Source organism: Sceloporus occidentalis, unplaced genomic scaffold (assembly GCF_023333645.1).
Source record: "Sceloporus occidentalis isolate IW3139 unplaced genomic scaffold, rSceOcc1.0.p SCAF_4, whole genome shotgun sequence".
NCBI lineage: Eukaryota > Metazoa > Chordata > Lepidosauria > Squamata > Phrynosomatidae > Sceloporus > Sceloporus occidentalis.
The window spans coordinates 65,926,072-65,945,334 of record NW_028316984.1 but is presented as its reverse complement, the minus strand read 5'-3'; the positions used below and the strand labels follow the sequence as shown (position 1 = coordinate 65,945,334).

General features: G+C 40.8%; 2 protein-coding genes across 2 annotated transcripts in view; one reads left to right on the top strand and one right to left on the bottom strand.

Annotated features, from left to right (window-relative positions):
• Positions 1–552, top strand: part of SCTR (secretin receptor) — a 52,233-nt gene extending 51,681 nt beyond the window's left edge. Inside the window, exon 13 of the mRNA XM_089520185.1 lies at positions 370–552. Coding sequence (XP_089376311.1) covers positions 370–552 — 183 coding nt within the window. The remainder of the gene's footprint in view (positions 1–369) is intronic.
• Positions 553–11,480: 10,928 nt separating this feature from the next.
• TMEM37 (transmembrane protein 37) lies at positions 11,481–19,161 on the bottom strand. Its single transcript, XM_089520184.1, has 2 exons — positions 19,085–19,161; positions 11,481–16,119 (listed from the first exon to the last, which is right to left on the bottom strand). Exons 1-2 carry the CDS (start codon positions 19,103–19,105, stop codon positions 15,523–15,525), a joined length of 618 nt encoding a protein of 205 aa, XP_089376310.1. The 5' UTR covers positions 19,106–19,161; the 3' UTR covers positions 11,481–15,522.
• Between the last annotated feature and the right edge of the window lie 102 nt (positions 19,162–19,263).

The window sequence follows — 19,263 nt, the reverse complement described above, 5'->3', positions numbered from 1 at the left end:
GAGACAGTTACATTTCAAAGTAGATGAAAAATTGGAGCTACCTACATTAGATCACAGCACTGGAGGTAGTGATATCACACTGTATAGATTAGTCACTCTTACATTGATTGTGAAGAGCTGGTAAAGTAAATTGTTGCTTTCCAAACACCAAGCCACTGTAATTTCCAACAGAGTAGCCATGTTAGCCTCTTGCGGCTCCTTTTAAGACTAACATATTAGAGCTCAGACAGTAAGAATCTGTTCATTTTAAAGATGGTCCTACAGTAATTCTTTGTTGCTGAACTAAGAGGCTATTGCCTCTGGCAGATAATCTGGATTTCTTTTAGGAATGCTGTAGTCTTTACAGCCACTCTGACACTTTTTGTTTAGGTCCAGCAGGAGATTCACAGGAAGTGGCAGCAGTGGCACTTAAGGAAACGGGTCCTTTCACATAAGCATCACAGCAGCTCCTTTCATAATGAAGCCAGTGGGCTCACTCAGGTGCTGCAACTGCTGAAGCCCAGTCCTCAAGAGGAGAGGAGGCTCTCCATCCTAAATGTAAGTAATTTGTAATGAATCTAGTGCAAGCAGGAAAAGTACCAATTGCTTACTCAGAAGTAACTGGAAAGCCCACACTTATCTCATCAAGTGTGGTGATTATGGATCTGAAAGTCAAACATGACTCTTAAATTAGTTCTGCTTAAGACTTGGCTTGGGCTACGACCTGGATTTTATTAACAGCTGAAGTTTTTCACAAGAAGCATGAAGATTCCTTTCTTGATCATGGAAAAGTGTGCCTCTTCTTGTCTGGCTTATTTTTTCCTTTTGAGTGCACCATTTTTCTTCCTTGCTCATAGCCTCACTGAATTTGCCTTTTAGATTAAAAGGTTTTTAAAAATTGTTTTGTTCTGTTGAATATAATGCTGCATACAGTGGTTTGGGGCCAGACATGACTCATGAGTGTGTTTGGTCCTTGGGGAGATGCTGTGTTGTCTGGGGACATCTTGTAGACTACAAGCTTCCTTTTAAATTACAAGAACAAATATTCCTAGAACAACAACACTGCAGCCGTAACCAGCTGCAGCTACAGACTGTGATCTATGCTAGAATTTTGGAGCCTGGAATCTTAGAAAATCAGCTATCAATGATATCCAGGAGAATTTTTAACCAGCTTATTTTCTTGAAAATATTGTGATTCTTTCAGACATTGCAACTGGTGTTTGTAGCTTTGTGATCAGAAACTAGGCTACTGTAATATAACCTGGGAAAATCTGGCTTCTTCAGGCTTGTACAAGAAGGAAGCTGGGTTGCCTGGATGTTTTCCATCTTCCCCCCCAATTTCCTATTGCCTTCAGGTCCTAATTCAAGGTAATGCTCTTGATTTAAGGAGTCTAATAAAGATCTTGGATTTTACAAACCTTAAACCAGGGACAACTAACCTATGGTTTACCAGATATTGTTGGCCTACATCACCCATAATCTGTTACTGCAGAGGGATTTTGTAGCACCTTTGTGATTAACCGAGGGACCGAACAGACAGGCCAAAATAAAGCTGCTTTGGGTCACTGGCATCTTAAGAGGCCAGAAACTGTGCCAAAGCCGCACTCCAGTCCTTAGGACTGGAGCATGGCTTTGCCGCAGCTTTCAGCCTCTTAGGACTCATGCATCATTGAAAAAGCATACCTCCAAAGTGACCTGAAGCAGCTTTATTTTGGTGTGTCTGTTTGGGCCCTAAGAGAAAGAGGTTGGTAGCATAAACTTTTGTAGACTAAGGAGATTATCGTATTACACTCAAAGCGTTGATATTCCATTTTAGCTGTTGTGGCTGCCTCCTGTTGCATTCTGGAGTTTGTAGTTCAGTGAGGCCTAAGAGCTCTCTGGCTGAATATTCTAAATGCCTCTTCCTAAACTGAAAATTCCAGAATGTAACAGGAGGCAGCCAGAGCAGTTAAAGTGGAATAGCAATTCTTTAAGAATGTAGTGCGACAGTCTCCTATGTCTACTTCATCAGATGCCTGGAGTGAGATGCCTAGGAACAGAACTTTATAGCTATGAATGAAGAGGTATGAATTATAAAAGCACAACTCATGGTGATGAGATGGTAAGTTCCATTTTAATGATGGCAACTGGGGGACAAAGGCAGGGGGAAAGATAATGCCTATAGCCAAAGTGAGTAGCTAATCCTATGAATGGTGGAGGGAGTTATTGGAATATAGTGTGCTGCTGGCCGAGAACCAGAAAAGAAATGTGATAAATTGGCTAAGAGAGACCTCATGAGGTTGGGGTGTTAGCTAGTGTTATAATATATGCAGGGTGCCAGGAAACCATTGTCTCTGTTCGACCCACTGTCAATGCACTGGAGTTTGTGAATATATTTCAATTCCTCTGTTTATCTTTCCAGTCTTCCTTGTATTTTTGAGTACTGTTGTTCTGAGGTGGAATGCCCAGGAAGACTAAAGTGTTCTGCAATTGGTTTTTGTGTATTCCAAATCCTAATGTCTGATTTATGACCATTTATCCTCTGGTGCAGAGACTGGCCTGTTTGCCCAATGTAGAGTGCTAAGTGTTGATAGAGGGTGACATGTATCATACCCACAAGTTTTGCATTTCTATTGCTATTCACTCACATCGCCTGCTCATTCATAGGTATAAACGTTTGTCCCTAAGCACGTTACTCCATGTAGATTTAGTCCACAACTAAATTAAGAGGAAGAATGCTACAACTTCTTCCTCTCAGTTAGCCTCAAAACAAGATCACTTTGAATACTGATTCAGATGAACATGGCTTTAACTTTGAATAATCTCTGACTGTTAGCCATGTTGGCAGGACTACTGGAAGTCCAATTCCCAGTACGTCTGGGGGACGAGACCTTCACCAGCCTTGCCTTACACATACGTTTTATCTTCATAGGATCTCCCTATGACTCTTGTTCATCTCAGACAATATGATCTTTGGGCCATATTGGAACAATAAGCACAGGTAGAATGGTATTTATAGGAGTTGCCCATTTGCTATCAAACATTCTTCCTTGGGAGACTCACCAAAATGTGCAATATTTTGGGTATGTTCAAAACATATTTCCAGTGCATATATGGGATTAGTGTATATTTGATATCTGCTTACTGTATTATCTTTGTATTTTCTTAATGATATAAGTAAATAAACATGGATAACAGCAGCAGGTTCAGATGAGGCAGTTCGAACAGCATCCTGAGTACAGGGCTACTGAAACACATAGAGTGTTGCGTGTAAACTCACTTCACTCCTAAAAGATATCTTCCAAGTATCAGGCAAGAGGAAATTTACCCAACTATACTGGCACTGATGTTGATGATTTTGCTTATGATTTCAATTAAACAAACAGTCATTAAAATTTATTTCACACTGTGTTCCTTGCAGAGTAGGCCCAAACAAGGAATTTTCCAGGGATTTGAGAGAGAGATTAAGAAAAACTGAATTTTGAACTCAAACAGAAATGAATGGGGTATCAAATGAAGTCTGAATATCATGTTTGGTCAAAATCAGTTCATAAATGTGCATTCCCAATCCCAAGGCAAACAGGCCAAAAACCATGTTTTGTAGACCAAGCCTACTTAATTAGATGCCTGGAGTGAAGGGTTTATGTATGAACAGAGCTTTTTAGCTATGAATGAAGAGGTGGAGTGTGTGACATCTGAACTAGCTGATGGATGATGTCCCAAACTTTAGCTACTGTTTCATTTGGAACTCTCATGAGAAAACACACCTACTTTGGTGCCCCTGTGATCAAGCATGTAGATTTGGGCAGTGTAACAGAGAGGTAGTCAGTAAGTTTGTCAGGCAGACACTTTATGTTATAGATGTATCCCACCCTGTTTTGAGGGCCATTCACACTACCTTTTAAACCGGTTTTGAAATCGATTCTTCCACTTGAAGTTCATATTGGGCCCAATTCTTTCACAATTCATGTCAAGGCTTGCACAAGGAAATGCCCCTCAGTGCGGGTTATCGGGAATCAGGCTAAAATCCATCTTTTCTGAAAAGACCCGGGTTCTGTGAAATATGAACTTGCCCTCGATCATGATCAGGGCAAATTTAGGGAGGGATTAAGGTCAGAGGGCGGGCAGAGGTGAGAGCATTCCCTCCCCTCATCCAAGGGGAGATGGAGGTGGAAAAAGCCGAAGGAAAAAAGGGGATCTGGAGGCAAAGGGTGACAGGAGGCAAAAAGGGGGTGACTGACGGGGTCAATTCAGGGCAGGTCAGGAGGGGCAGAGGAGGCCAAGCTTCTGATCCCATCAGGGACCATTTCCCTTTTATTTTTATTTTTTTTAAAATTATTTTTGGCAAAAAAATGTGCATGTTTTTGGCAATAGAAATATAGCTATAGATAGATAGATAGATAGATAGATAGAAAATTAGCAGGAGGAAGGGTCAATTCAGGGCAGGTCAGGGCGCTACAACAAGGCAAACTTCTGTGATCCAACAGAGACCTTTTTCCTTTGAATTTTATTTTTTTTAAAATTATTTTTGGCTGTCTATGCGCCTATTCTTTCCTTTGGAATGACTGCTGCAATGCGAATGAATGTTACCAATCGAATGTAATGTTTCTCTTTCCAATTATGTAAATTGGCAAATTGATACAGCTTTTGCTACTGTCTCTAAGGAATTCAGGGGTAGCCTAGGGAGAGCAAAAAAAAAAAAAAAAAAGCATAATTTTCTGGCATTCCGAGGTGAGGAATTAATATTATTGTTATTATTATTACCTGTGTAGGAGGCATTCTGGGGTGGCAAGAAGTGGGGGATACAGGATGCATTAGCTTGCATTTTGGGGTTGAAAATGGGGCCAAGGGCAGATCATAACCTACAACACTGACCAAATGCCCACAACACACACACACACACACACACACACACACACACACACACACAGAGGTTTTTAAATTTGACAAGTGGTGCCTGGTCCTTTAAAAAAAAAGGAGGGGTGGAAAGCACATTTCTGATGCCCCTATCAGTTCTGGAAACGTCACCTATGACCATCGCGTAACTAACTTTGATTGATAGCCAGGCACCTTCACCTTAAACCCGAATTCTCCAAGAGGGCATTTGTGTTAAAATGCCCCTGATTGGTAGTCAGCACTTGCTTCCGGAGAGATTCGGGAGGGCCCCCCCCGAATTTGCCCAGTTCCTTCCAGAGCAATGCCACCAGTGTGAATGAGGCCTTGGTAGCTGGCTGTGGAAGATGCCACCAGCAAAACCTCCAGTCTGGCTCATCTGTACATCGCTGCATTGTTTCTTTGTGACATGTCATGCAGCTGCATCAGCCACAGCCTAACTGGAATTTGACAATTTTGTTTCTCAGGAGGAGCTGCCTTCCCCTGTTAAGCTGTGGTTGGGGCTTCTGGGCTTGTCTTCTTCCACAGAAGCAAAAGAGACCAGTGTCGTGCATATTAGCTAGCAAGTAAACAACTATTAAATCACTTTTAAAAAGTGGCTCTGTAGGTGTGTGCATGCATGTGCACAGAAGCTTAAACTAGCACACATGCACATGCATGCTAGTTTGAGCTTCTGTCTTACTGCTATAAAAATAAGAGTTTATCTTGTGGCAAGATTAACAGATTTATTTTAGCATTTAGCAGTTATTTTAGCATTTTAACATTCTTGGATTACGCTCTGCTTCTTTGCTATGTGTCACAGCAGAAGATCCTATAAAGCCCTATATGGCTTGGGCCTGAGTTATTTGAGGGACTGCATCCCCCCATATAATCCACCCCGCACACTGAGTACATCCGGGAAGAATCTGTTGGAAGTCCCTTCATCCAAATATGTCTCCACTTCCCAAAAGGCCTTTTCAGTGGCGGCCCCGCGGATGTGGATTAATCTTCCCGAGGAGCTCCGTCTGACAACTCCCCTAGAAACATTTAAAAAGAGATTGAAAACCCTTCTCTTTTGTCAAGCCTTCCCCCCTGAAGAATGAAGCTGTGTATTCTGTTGCCATCAATTCTCTGCTTTACCCTTTGAATGACTGTGTTGGAGTTTTTAGTGTTATATATTGTATATTTGTAATATGGATTTTTATGAGATGTGTTGTACTTGGTTTTATGTACTTGGTTTTATCGACTGTAAACCGCTTTGATCTTTGGAAAAGTGGTCTACAAATAAAATTTATTATTATTATTATTATTATTATTATTATTATCCTAGAACCTTATAGCTTATGACAGAAAAATAACTGTCACTCTCTAAGTGTTCCTGGTTTTGATATGTGAGTAATGCTGCCAATCTGGATGGAATAGGGTCTAGGGAGGCCATAATCACACTAATTGGATCTTGACTAGATGCTTTTGTATTTGTTTGCATCCTCCTCGATATTAATGACACACTCCAACCTCTTGAATTGCTTGGCCTCTTGACCTTTGTTGTTGTGTGCCTTCAAGTCATTTCAGACTTATGGTGATCCTAAGGCGACCCCCTATCATGGGATTTTCTTGGCAAGATTTCTTCAGAGAGGGGTTGCCATTGCCATCCTCTGAGGCTGAGAAAACGTGACTTTCCCAAGATCACCCAGTGGGTTTTATGGTCAAGTGGGCAATCGAACCCTGGTTTCCAGAGTCATAGGTCCAACACTCAAACCACTTCACCATAATCTTATTTTGTAAATAAATATATGGAACAAAGCACATGCTTAGTTATCTCCTCCTATCCACAGTGCATCTGTCTGTATATGGCTACACATGTATGGGTGGAGGGCTCTTCTCTGACACCCCATATCCTAAGCTACAAGATTTTTTTTTTAAGTGGCAGAAAATATTGGTGTTTTTGCTGTCAGTGGGGCAGCTAACCCTTTGGAACAGGAGGTCATTTATGAGTCTCCTGCCCTGAATTACCCCTGTGCTGGTGTTTGTAGGCTCAGTTATCTATACACAAATTCAAAGTTAAAACAAGATTGTTATCTCCAAATGAGAGTTCAGTAAACAAATCCTGAGGTGAAGGCAGGAAGAGGGGGCAGGCTGGACTAGTCTCATGCCTCCCCAAGGTGCCAGGCATGTTTTCTTTCCTGAAAATAAAATGCTATGTATGGAGAAGAGACAGAAATAAGTCAAGTTGCCAAAAAGAGTTTAAGTTAAGGTTGCCATTGCTGGAACACCATCTTTCATGTTTGCAGAACTGCTATGTTTTGTCTAACATCAGACCTTGTACAAGTGGCATGTATTATCATCCAAGCTTCCACCAGCGTCCCCTCTCTCCCTTTGTATTTTGTTAATGATGTGTAAATAAATATGCATGCTTTGGTTGTGGCCCAGTTGCTCACAAGATTACTCTGGGAAGCACATGGTGCTGAACAAATCGTCTATTTGTGGGGAAGGGGGTGGTGGGTGGATAGCTCTGCACCTCCTATGTATGGCATTTTAAATTTGTCTGGTAGCTTGTCTGATGTGATTATTCTGGAGAACTCCCTTTTCCAGACATGCTGCTTCAACAAGCCAAAGCTAAATGTTAAGCAGGTGAAAACAACATTATTCATCCTTGTAGGATGCTGTAGATCATCAGGCTAGTTTTGGGTAAGGCATAAAATAAGAGTGCTTGTAATATATAATATGTTTTACATTCTTTGGCTGAATCCCTTTGTGAAATTAGCTTGCTTAAATTCGATAAGATTTTGGCACAGCCTTTTACTTTTAAAAAAGTGAATTGACACATTTTAGATTTAAAAAGAATATGGAGAACTGCAGAGGAGATAACGTCCATTTACGCTGCATCTGCACTGTAGAAATAATGCAGTTTGACACTCTTTTAATTGCCATGGCTCAGAGCTATGGAGTTCTTGAATTTGTAGTTTTGTAGCCTTCTACTGTTAGGGAGCTCTGGTGCCACAACAAACTACAAATTCCAGAATTCCATAGCATCAGATCATGGCAGTTAAAGTAGTATCAAACTGCATTATTTCTGCAATGCAGATGTAGCCTTAACCTAGTGATTGAGATAATAAAACCACAGTTATGTACTAAGAGCTTTGCTTGCTGGAAACATTATGCCAAGGACTAACATTATGGATGGAATTTTAGGTTGGTTGCAGTGCAAAGATCACTTGTTATTGTGTTGTTTCTTTAATGTAGCACATAAACTCTATGGAAACAACTAAAAATGAGAGGGGGGAAATAAAACCACAATAAAATGATGTAATGTTATTTGTAACAAAATGACAATGCAAACATATTTAATGAGCAACAATTCATTAAATACTGAGAAGAACAGTATTTCAGCCTCTTTTTAAATAAGAGATTGTTTAAACTTTGTTGCTGGTTTTCACTGTGCAGAGCAAGTTTTAAAAAGGCTTCTTTCCAGAGATCAGCCTTCCAGGTCTACCCAAAACTAATACAAAATGCTGCTTTGTTGTTGTCAAGTGCCCTCGAGTCGATCTCAACCCATGAAGACCATGTGGATGAGACATCTCCAAGATTCCCAGTCATCCACTGCACTGCTCAGTTCCTGCAGTCATATCCATGACCTCTTTTATACAGCCCACCCATCTTCCTTTCTTTTTACTTCCCTCCACCTTTCCTAGCATTATTGTTTTTTTCCCATTGAGTTGTGCCTTTTCATTATATGTCCAAAGTATAATATCCTCAGTTTTGTCATCTTGGCTTCTAGGGAGATTTCTGGCTTGATCTGTTCTAGGACCCATTTGTTTGTCTTTTTGGCTGTGCACAGAATCCTCAAACTCTTCTCCAACACCACATCTCAAATGAATTGATTTTCTTCCTATCTTCTTTACTGTCCAGCTCTTACATCCATACATGATAATAGAAATACAGTCACTTGTATGATTCTAACTTTTGTGCTCAGTTGTATATCTTCGCATTTTAGGATCTATTTTTAGTTCTTTCATAGCTGCCCTCCCCATTCTTAATCTTCTTCTGTCTTCCTGGCTGCAGTCCCCCTTCCTATCAATGTTTGATCCCAAGTATGAGAACTCTTTTACTATTTCCTCATTGTCTAGGTCTATATGTAGATTCTCCATGATCGTTATTTTTGGTTTTTTTAATGTTCAACAGTAAATGTGCCTTTGTACTATTTTCCTTGATCTTCCTTAGTAGTTGCTGCATTTAACTAAAGCAAACTAATTAAAAACATAAAGAGTTGTCTATGCAGTTGCAGACCATTTCTCTCTCCAACAGTAACCAATCAGGTATTCCTGGGAAGAATGGGTAGCCAAGAGTCTTTCTAGGAGAATTTTTTTTAACTCAGTTTATTGGGTTGGCTACAAGAACCCTCAAGACTATTTCCCTTATGTATACCAAGAGAAAACGGATCAAAGGAATAATAATAATAATAATAATAATAATAATAATAATAATAATAATAATAATTTATAGCCTGCCCAATCGCGAGGAATCCGGGTGGGTTACAACAGTAAAAGTACATTAAAAATACAATAAAATTCAAAATTAATCCCTTCCCAACCCCTCATCCCAATTCTAAAACTACAATATTAAATAATCACAATTTAAAAACAGTAAAATACAATAGGGGAAAAATTGGGGGAAATTGGGCGGACAGAGAGACGTGGATCGCAATCGAGTTATAGTTGTATTCATATTCGGGGAGAGGAAACTAGGTTGGGAAGGCAAGATTCTCTGAATGAAGTAATTCAGAGTGCCGCTGTACTCTGCTTTGGTCAGGCCCCACCTGGAATATTGTGTCCAGTTCTGGGCACCACAATTCAAAAAGGACATTGAGAAACTGGAGTGTGTCCAAAGGAGGGCGACTAAAATGGTGAAGGGTCTGGAAACCATGTCCTATGAGGAACTCCTTAGTGAGCTGGAGATGTTTAGCCTGGAGGAAAAAAGGTTAGGAGGTGATATGATAGCCCTGTTTAAACATTTGAAGGGATGTCATATTGAGAAGGGAGCAAGCTTGTTTTCTGCAGCTCCAGAGAACAGGACCCAGAACAATGGATGCAAGCTACAGGAAAAGAGATTCCACCTCAACATTAGGAGGAACTTCCTGACAGTAAGGGCTGTTCGACAGTGGAACACACTCCCTCTGAGTGTAGTGGAGTCTCCTTCCTTGGAGGTCTTTTAACAGAGACTCGATAGCCATCTGTCGGCTATGCTTTGATTGAGATTTCCTGCATGGCAGGGGGTTGGACTGGATGGCCCTTGTGGTCTCTTCCAACTCTACGATTCTATGATTCTAATTATTTTATTAAGGGGGAAAATTACACAACAATCCACATTCACTCACACATACATGCCAGGACTAAGGAAATCAGAAGTTAGTTTGGAATAGCTGGAGGGTGAACTAATGGCAATACTTACACAAGATGAGGCTTGATTCCAGATCCAATTATGAAGGGGATAGCATTGGATAAGGTACCGGGACCAGTCAGAGTTCACAATGACAGAGTGTCCCCATGCCTTCCAACGAGCCCATGATGAAGGATTTGGGGGTTCTTTTATAAGCAAAAACTAGCCTGAAGTCAAAGGTGTTTGTTCTACATCAAAGGAAATCAAATCTGCATTATAAAGGATTGCTTGGTCTGGCAATGTCCAAGTTGAGGATAAAGTTGTAAATCAGCCATATTGGGCTTGTCTGGCAAAACATCCTGCCTCAATTGCCTGTCTTCCTGACTACAGAGATGTTCAAGTTTCTCATTTGCAACTATTCTGTTTGATGTGCATATAGGGTAGTGTGGACATGCTCCCATGCTTTGGGATCATGGCTGCCCAGAATACAGTATTCGTTTGGGGCCATAGGGAAAACACACACACCAAAATTCAGAAGATTTCAGTTTAGTGTAACAAATGCAAGCACAATGAAATGGAAATAGTAACTCCCTGTGGCTATTCACCCCATGGAATGGGAAGGAAATGTACACCACCTTATTCCTGTGCTCATGGTTAACTGGCATGAATATATCTGGATTGTGGCTAGTGAAATCAGGTTTATTTTGTTCAGCACTGACTGGAGGATCACCCTGCTCTTGGAACACGAAAGGCCCTGTATTGCCATGCATTGGCTGCCATGGAATATGATGGTGTTTGCCAGTGTATGTCACAATAATGTCTTTTAAAAACTCAAGTATCTGGTCATCTTAACTTTGGAGACATGCTGGGAAATACCTTAATAATATTTATTAAATGCTGAGTAACTGAGGGAGAAGTTTTTGTATGAAGGTTCCAGTCACCATACAGCTCTGCAGACTTCTATCTATTCTGTTTTTCACTGGATAGATTTTGTTCTGTTATGATCCAAATACTAACAAATCCCTGTTCTACATGTTCAAACTCTATCTTTCACTCAAATTTTGTAATTACATCCAATAGGAACCTCAGTGCCATGTTTCCAGTTATGCACAAATTGTTCTATAGCGTAGAAGTCCAGTTCCTCTGAGATCCTTTTTTTCTGCTCCTTTTCTGTACCATTTTGGACAAATGTAAATTCAGTGTTTCCATTATAGTCATGTTCCCATTTAATGGCTAGGTATCTATCCCCAAATTGTTCCTGATGACTAGGAATGATCAATTCAAAAAGTAATTTATTCAACATTTGACATTTAAGTCCTAGTTCATGCCCCACTTTTGTTTACAGTTTTTAGAAAATAGTTACAGTTTAGAAATTGCTACATGTTAAAACTCACATAATAAAAACAGTGTTTATTATAGACAATGACCATATGCAGTTCAAGGCCTGTGCTCTTACTCTGTCAAAAATTTTCTGATGAAATGGCCTTTAATGGGAACTGAATCATACATTCATAGAAGAGTCGGCTACAACTGCCATTTAGGGCTATTTCAACCTGTCAGCTCAGAATGCATCTCTAATGCATTTTAACCTCCACGGGATAAATCTGAAAGCTTCCATTTAATGGAAACAGCATGATAACCAACCCACATCTACTGTATACATATGGGGATGCTTTGCTATAGTGTCCAGCTTTTAGATGAGCAATTAGCTCATGGGAGAGAAGTGTCCAACCTTTTGAATTGGTGCTGAAACAGGATTAGTTCATGCTAGGAAAATGAAAAATCCCCAGATGTGTTTGTTTGAAGGACATCACCAGGATCTCAAAAACCTAATTAGAAAGAACTGCATATTTATTTGGGATGGTCACTGACCTAGGAGCTGAGATGATGGGAGTTACAGTTGGCACATCTGGAGGCCTCTTGCAGTCACTTCTTTAACAAAAAGTATTTATTACCTAAGGCAGGTCTGTTGGGGCAAAGTGGCCTTTAAATTACCATATGCTGGGGGCAGCATGATTAGTCATTTTTATGTTGAAATGTTGTGTAGGGGGGTGAAGAAGGTGCACTGGAGACCATGGTGGGCCACACTGAGCCCTCAGGTTATACTTTGCCCACCCCTGCTCTAGAATATTCACAAGTGGCTCCTTATCAGAAATAGCTGTAATTTAGGGCACTTGTTCCCAAACTTTGGTCCTCCAGGTATTTTGGGGTTCAACTCCCAGAAGCACCAGCCAGCTTGGTCTGTAGTCATACATTTCGGGAGCTGAAATCCAAAACATCCAGAAGATCAAAGTTTGGGAACCACTGCTTTAGGGTGTTCATATTTATTCCTTTGTAACATTTAGAACCTGTCCTTCTTACAATGAGTGGATTTCCCTGAATGAGTCCTTCAAGGATCTCAAGGCAGCCAATATGGCACTCTTCCTCCTCTATTACAAGGTTAATTCTTTGCCAAGAAATAGTTTGGATTTCGTACAAAATTCCAGAGATGAATATATTTCTTACCTATGTCTCTGGATGAATTTAAGAAGTAATCCTAACAGCAGGCACATAAACCAGACCAGTCCTCAAAACCACATAAGCTTTCTCCAAGGATTTCTGGGCCAGAATCCTGTTGGGGAGTTATGGATGCACTAAGCACCATAGTTCTAAGGCTATGCAGTAACTCCACCCCCCCCCCCAATCCCCACTTACAGCCATTGTGATCAATGGGGGTCTATTCCCCTGTCAATCAGGAAGCAGCTGGTTGATGGTCCCCTTCCTTCCCGTGAGCGATCTTTGTTGAGACTGGCAGAAGTGGTGTCCCTGTCACAATTCCTCCTTGTGCCTGAGATCACTCTTGTGGGGTGGTGGGATGGTCAGCCAGCTGCTTCCCAATTGACAGGGGAACACATCCCTGTTGATCAGCCACTGCTGTCTGGTAAGTGGGAATTGGGGACTTTCAGGGTCCCTATGTATGCCCTAAACTGGGGCTATACAGAAATCAAGAATATGAAACACACATGATTATGTGATTTTAGGTTATGCATTTGTAACTGCCCAGCATGACTCCAGCCCTAGTGTTTATTTTTAAAGAACAGTGAATAGTTTCAGCTCTTAAGGATTCCTTCTGAGACTGAGAACAGGAACTTAACTTCCTCCGTTTTTGATAAAATGGAAATAAAAATTTGAGCATGTTAATCCCTGATCTACATCCTGTCCCATCAGGACTGCATAAATAAAGCAGTGCCACTTTGAAGTTTCATCTTCCTTCCTCCATCATTATATTGGAAGACTACTTTCAAAATTCATTTTGGGTAGATAGTTTGCACCTCAGCAGTTAAGGGACTTTGTGGCTGTTGGGCTTTCCAGTTCATCTCTTCAGCTTCTACATAATCAGTGGTGTGAATCTCTTATCTTGCCACATCATCAGGATATGGGATCAAGTTTTTGAAACTCATTGTCATCACTGCAGTCACAATCTCTTTCTGATAAATGTTTGCTCTAGGATAGAACTGATTTGGTTTATGGTTTTGGTTTTGTAAATGAGGAGGCATAACATGAAGTCCTGTAGGACAAAGAGGTGCTAACATGTAGGGGATTAATGAAATCCGTCTTTCTGTATATAAAATGTTTTTATTTTAAGAGCTGCTCTCAATCAACAAAGATGTTTGAATGTTAGGAAGACAAAAGTGGAGGCACCAAGAAAGTTCCTTTTAAGGTTTCATATACACAAATAGTGATTACATAAGCAAATAAAGAGGGTCCTTGGTGTGGTTTGGTTCCAAGATCCCCCATGGATACCAAAACCAGTGGATAATCAAGTCCCATTAAATACAATGGCATAGTATAAAATGGTGTCCCTTATATAAAATGGCAAAATCAAGGATTGGATTTTTGGAATTAATATTCAAGCTGTGGATGGTTGAATCTGTGAATATGGCCAACTGTACTGTTGGTGTTACTTCATAGTGCAAATGCTTGTTAAGAGTAAAGCCATAGTCCCAGTGCATCTGTTGCAGTGAAAAAACAGTCAAGTAACTATATCATGGCCCATGCCAGCTCAATCTATGTGCATTTTCAGTTGTTTTCCCTTTTACTTCACTCATCATTATCATCACAGTCTACTTTTACTAGTAAAACTCAAAAGCTTTCAGGTAAAGCTGAAGGAGGAGCTGAGCTGAGACTGAAAAGGGCTAGGAAGAAGTATCAGTGAAAGAAGACTTAAATAGAGTCATAAAACCTTGGTCCTCCAAATGTTTGCATCTACAATTCCTACAGTCCTTTACCATTGGTAAAATCTAGGGGAACTGTAAAAGATGTGGAAGGCCAATGGTTTGTCATTTTTGACATAAAGAGGGTTAAAGCAGTGGATGATAACAGAGACACAGGAAGTAATTAGTATATATGAAACAAGTTTCTTGTCAGTAGCAACTAAAGTCACCATGTAAAATATATGGCAATCATTTGGCTCTCCAAATGTTGTTGGACTGCAATTCCCAGCAACCCTAGACAGTGAGATCAGTTACAGCTTAGCAAAATCTGTGACACCTGATTCCCACCTCTGATATAAAACATACTTATAGGCACAGTTTGAAAGAGAGACATTCCATAGTGCACAACTAGTTTGATATAAATGCTTCTGTTGTATATAAATATCTCAAATACTTTCATTAAGGAAAAATAAGAAGTAAAGTCCTACCAATGGTTTGATGTGTGTAATAGTTAAATTGAAATGATTTATTTGGAATTTAAGCTCTTATTGCCATTGCCCAACATTCTGGGAATGTTTGCTCTGACTCTAACTGATAAGAGAATAAAATCCTGGGCCTAATCCAGTTGCAAGACCCAATTAGAGTAGACCCACTGAATCAGTGCAGACTTGGTAGGTCAACATTTAGGTTATAGAGATTTAGGAAAAGAACAAAATAAATTTACACAGTGCATTTCTCATCCCACTTGGACAATGGCCTAGACCAGTTGTTCAGGTAAAACTAATTATAACTACCGTAAATCCACTTGAACGTACTGGGATTTTTTATATTTACATTTGCTAGCTTGCTTCCTTGGTTTTTGTGAGACTTCAGTCCCTGGAGTGGGAGCTGTAAATATATGAACTGAGTTTTAAGTAAGCCATTTGACTGGTATTCCTTCACAATGAAGAACTGCATTTTTAAAAATTCTAAGAGACTATTATATCCAGCTTCTAGTGCATCCTCTACTATTGACTGGTCCTAAAAGTAGCATGCCCTTGTAAATCCTTTTCTCTTATTGTATACTAAGAAAACATGGTGTTCTTTTCAAATGCTGATGAGCTACAATATGCTCTCAGTTTATTTAGCAGAGCTGTTGTCCATCATTGTTAATTTTTCTCAGTCTGTTCCATGGAAATGTTAGGTGATTAAGGTGAAGTCCACTGATCCCATTAAGGAAGAAAAGGAAGGCAGCAATGAACTCACACCAGTAGGTGAGTGTAAAACCTGTGAAGGAGATGTAGTCCCTCAAAAGGATTAAGAAGCTCAGCACCCCAGCTGATGAGAGCAAAAAGGAGGCAAGAATGAGGACTGATCCCATTGACCATTTTCTTCTTGAGTTGATGTCTTCACAGACTTGTGAGACCATGAGAAGTTCCAGGCCAAAGATGGCTACTACAACAGCAAAAGAGACCATACTTCTTGCAAGAGTCATTCCTATGTTCATTCCTCTGACATTGGCCAAAGTGAGGTTAGTGGCACATCTGAGGGCACTGTTGTTGTTGATGGTACAGAAGTGCCACAATCCAAAGAGCTTTCCTTTGGCAAAAAGCCAGTGTCCATCACACACTGCAATTGAAGACAGGACAACAGATATCGCAACGCAGAGGATGATGAGGCTCCGAATAAATGTCTCAAAAAACAACCTCTTGGGCCTTCTGTGAATATGTAGCCACTGGGCCTTAAAGAGAAATTCCCAAAAGAAATAAAAAAGAGAAAGTTAAATCTTGGCTTCTATATTTTAAAGCAAGAAGCATTTAACAACAACAACAACAACAACATAGCCATCTGATGATTATCCACAGGGTGGTTAATTGTCAGTGATAGTTATACCGAAAATGTACAAAATGGCATCCATTTACTATTTCTCCACCATTGCAATTTATTTTACTCTCTGTCTAATCATAATAGTTGTTGTTATTGGGGTATCATAACATGGAGAATTTGGGTGCAGAGTGCTGGGTATACATGAGTATGTGAAGGTGAGACCAGAAGTTCACAGAACAGCTAACTGAACACGTGAAAAGGTTGGTGTACAAACCTCACCCACTTCCGTCTTCAGTGATCTGGATCCATACAGGGATCCGGTTCTGGATTACAGGAAGAGCTTCTACACATATAGCAGGGACTCTCCTATTCTGACTCTCATTATCCTCATATGCAAAGGGGCCTCGTTACACCTTTGGGACTAACTGTGCGAAAGATGTTGTAGCATAAGCTTTCGCAGACTTGGTCTACTTCCTCAGATGTATGAATCACTCCGTGCATCAGCTGAGGAAGTAGACTAAGTCCATGAAAGCTTATGTTACAACTTCTTTCTCACAGTTAGTCTCGAAGATGATACAAGGCCCCTTTGCATACTGATATTCCAAAGATGACGAAGTCTCTGAATTCTGTTCTCACATAGAAAGTGATAGTGAAAGAAGGACTGGCTATCATGTTCTTTTCCTCATGCATTCAGTTTAGCCTTAATCTGAATGCCTGAACAAGGTTACAGAAAGATCAGAGAAACGAAGATGGCAGTAGTCAAGGCAAAACAACAACAACCAAAAACAAACCAGAAGATAGATTAGTTTTTTTTCCTGTGAGGGCAGAAAGGTAGGGCCATGTTTTTACACAAATGTCATAAAAGGAAATGTTGACAGACATACTGAGCCTGAGAGATGAAAAGGAATCCACTGTAGATATAACAAATACTGGGCTACCTTATAGAGGTTGTTTAAAACAGGAGAGAGCAGATTCCAGCCTTGTGGGATTTGCTTTGCTTTTTGCTAGATTCCTGAGACAAAAGCAACATAATGACTGAGGGGATAGAGCCATTTACCTACAGCATTCCCATTCCTAAAGAACCTGCACATACTATAGGGTTTCTGACCTAATGGCCCCTCCAAAAGTATGCAATCGGTTTTAAAAAAGCAATTTTACAACAAATTTTCAGTTACTTGGAGGCAGAAATCCTTGCTGCCCTTTTACAAAACTACTTAAGGATTTACTAACAAATCCTGATATCGATTCCCCCCACCCCCCAGCCCCACTGAAAGGGTATGTGAAGTACTTTGGAGACCCTAAAGTGCTTTATAAATGCTAATGATTATTTCCAGTGTGTGTATGTATGTATCTATAGCTACACGTATAGATAGATACATAATGTTGAATGTTGTGTGCTGTCAAGTTGTTATGGTGATCCTAAGATGAACCTGTAACAGGGTTTTCATGGCAAGTTTCTTCAGAGAGGATTTGCCATTATTATTCTCTGAGGGCGAGAGAGTGTTACTTCCCCAAGGTCACCCTGTGGGTTTCCATGGCTGAGCAGGGATTTGAACCATGCTTTCCAGAATTATAGTCCAGGGCTTAAACCACTACATCACGCTGGCTCACTCAAATAATACCAAGGTGTTTCCATTCCCCAGAAGCCAATTTCACAACGTAAAAGCATCCACAATGTGCATGTCGCCCTTGTTCAGTCATTTTTTGGCTTTTCTTAATTGCAGCCCCTGCAGCGTGTCTTATTTTCAAATAGCCCTTGTACAAAGCCTTCCAGGAACTGCCAAGCGGGAACCAGTTTTTGCTGAAACATCAGCAGTAACATGCCAGTGAAGGGATAGAGTTGCTGATCTTTGTAAACAAGTCATTGTATTCCAAGAGGGAGGAGAGGAAATGGAACAATTTAGGAAAAAACATTTGAGTCTTTTTTAGTCAACAAACTCTATCCAAAACTCCATCCTGTTTCAGCTGTTTTATCCTCATTTATATTGTAAGGAATTTTGACTCCCATTTGGCAGAAATGTGAGATACAAATCCTACCTGTTTTTTCAGTAAATTAGAATATTATTTTAGTATTTTAGGGCAGCTTGGCATAGTGGTTTGAGTTTTGGACTATGACTCTGAAAACCAGGGTTCAAATCCCACTTCGTTCGTGTAAACCCACTTTCCCAAAACCATACCACAGTGGCAACATTAGCTGGATTTGGGGAAGTTAAATTCCCTTTTTTCAGGGGGGAGGGACACCAAAAAAGCAAGATGCCTATTTGCTGGATGTAGGGTCTTCTCTTTTTCATCATTTCCTTAATGAATGAAAGAGAGAGAGAGAGAGAGAGAGAGAGAGAGAGAGAAAGAAAGAAAGACACGCAAACTCCTTTTTAGGGGGAAGAGAATTTTTTAAAAAGCATGCCCATTTGTATGACATAGGGTCTTCTTCTCTTTTTCATCATTTTGAGTTCCTAGAATAAGATTATATATGCATATATTGTACAGAAAGTTTCCTTAATGAAAGAGGGAAGGAAGGAAGGAGGGAAGGAGAGAGAGAGAGAGAAAGAAAGAAAGAGAAACAAAAGGAAAGAAAGAGGGAGAGAGAGTGCCCCAGAGAGGCCTGACACTTTCCAGGGGGACAGGGCTCCCGCTTGAAGCCCCAGCCCCCGAGAGCAACAGGTGTCCCAGGCGAAGGTGCTGCTGGCCCAGAGGGGGCCAGCAAGGCTGCCTTCTTCGCAGCCAGAGAACAAAGGAGCCGGGCGGCAGCAGGGGAGCAAAGCCCCTGACTGGCCCAGGGCCCAGGCGGCCACTCTCTCTCTCTCCATCCCAAGGCAAGGAGGAGGAGGAGGAGGGGGCAGGATCCCTCTTGCCCTGACCCTGCTTTGGCCCCGGATTACCTGGACTGCGATGGCTGTCATGATGCCTTCTGGCTCCTTGCAGAGGAGGAGGAGGAGGAGGCAAAAGCAGAGGGCAACTTAGGGGCTGCCTTGGTTTCTCCTGGCTTGCCCCTCCCTCCTTCCCCTTTCAGAGCCAGGGCTGCTCAGGCAGGAGTCAGGACTAGGGAAGGAGCCCCAGC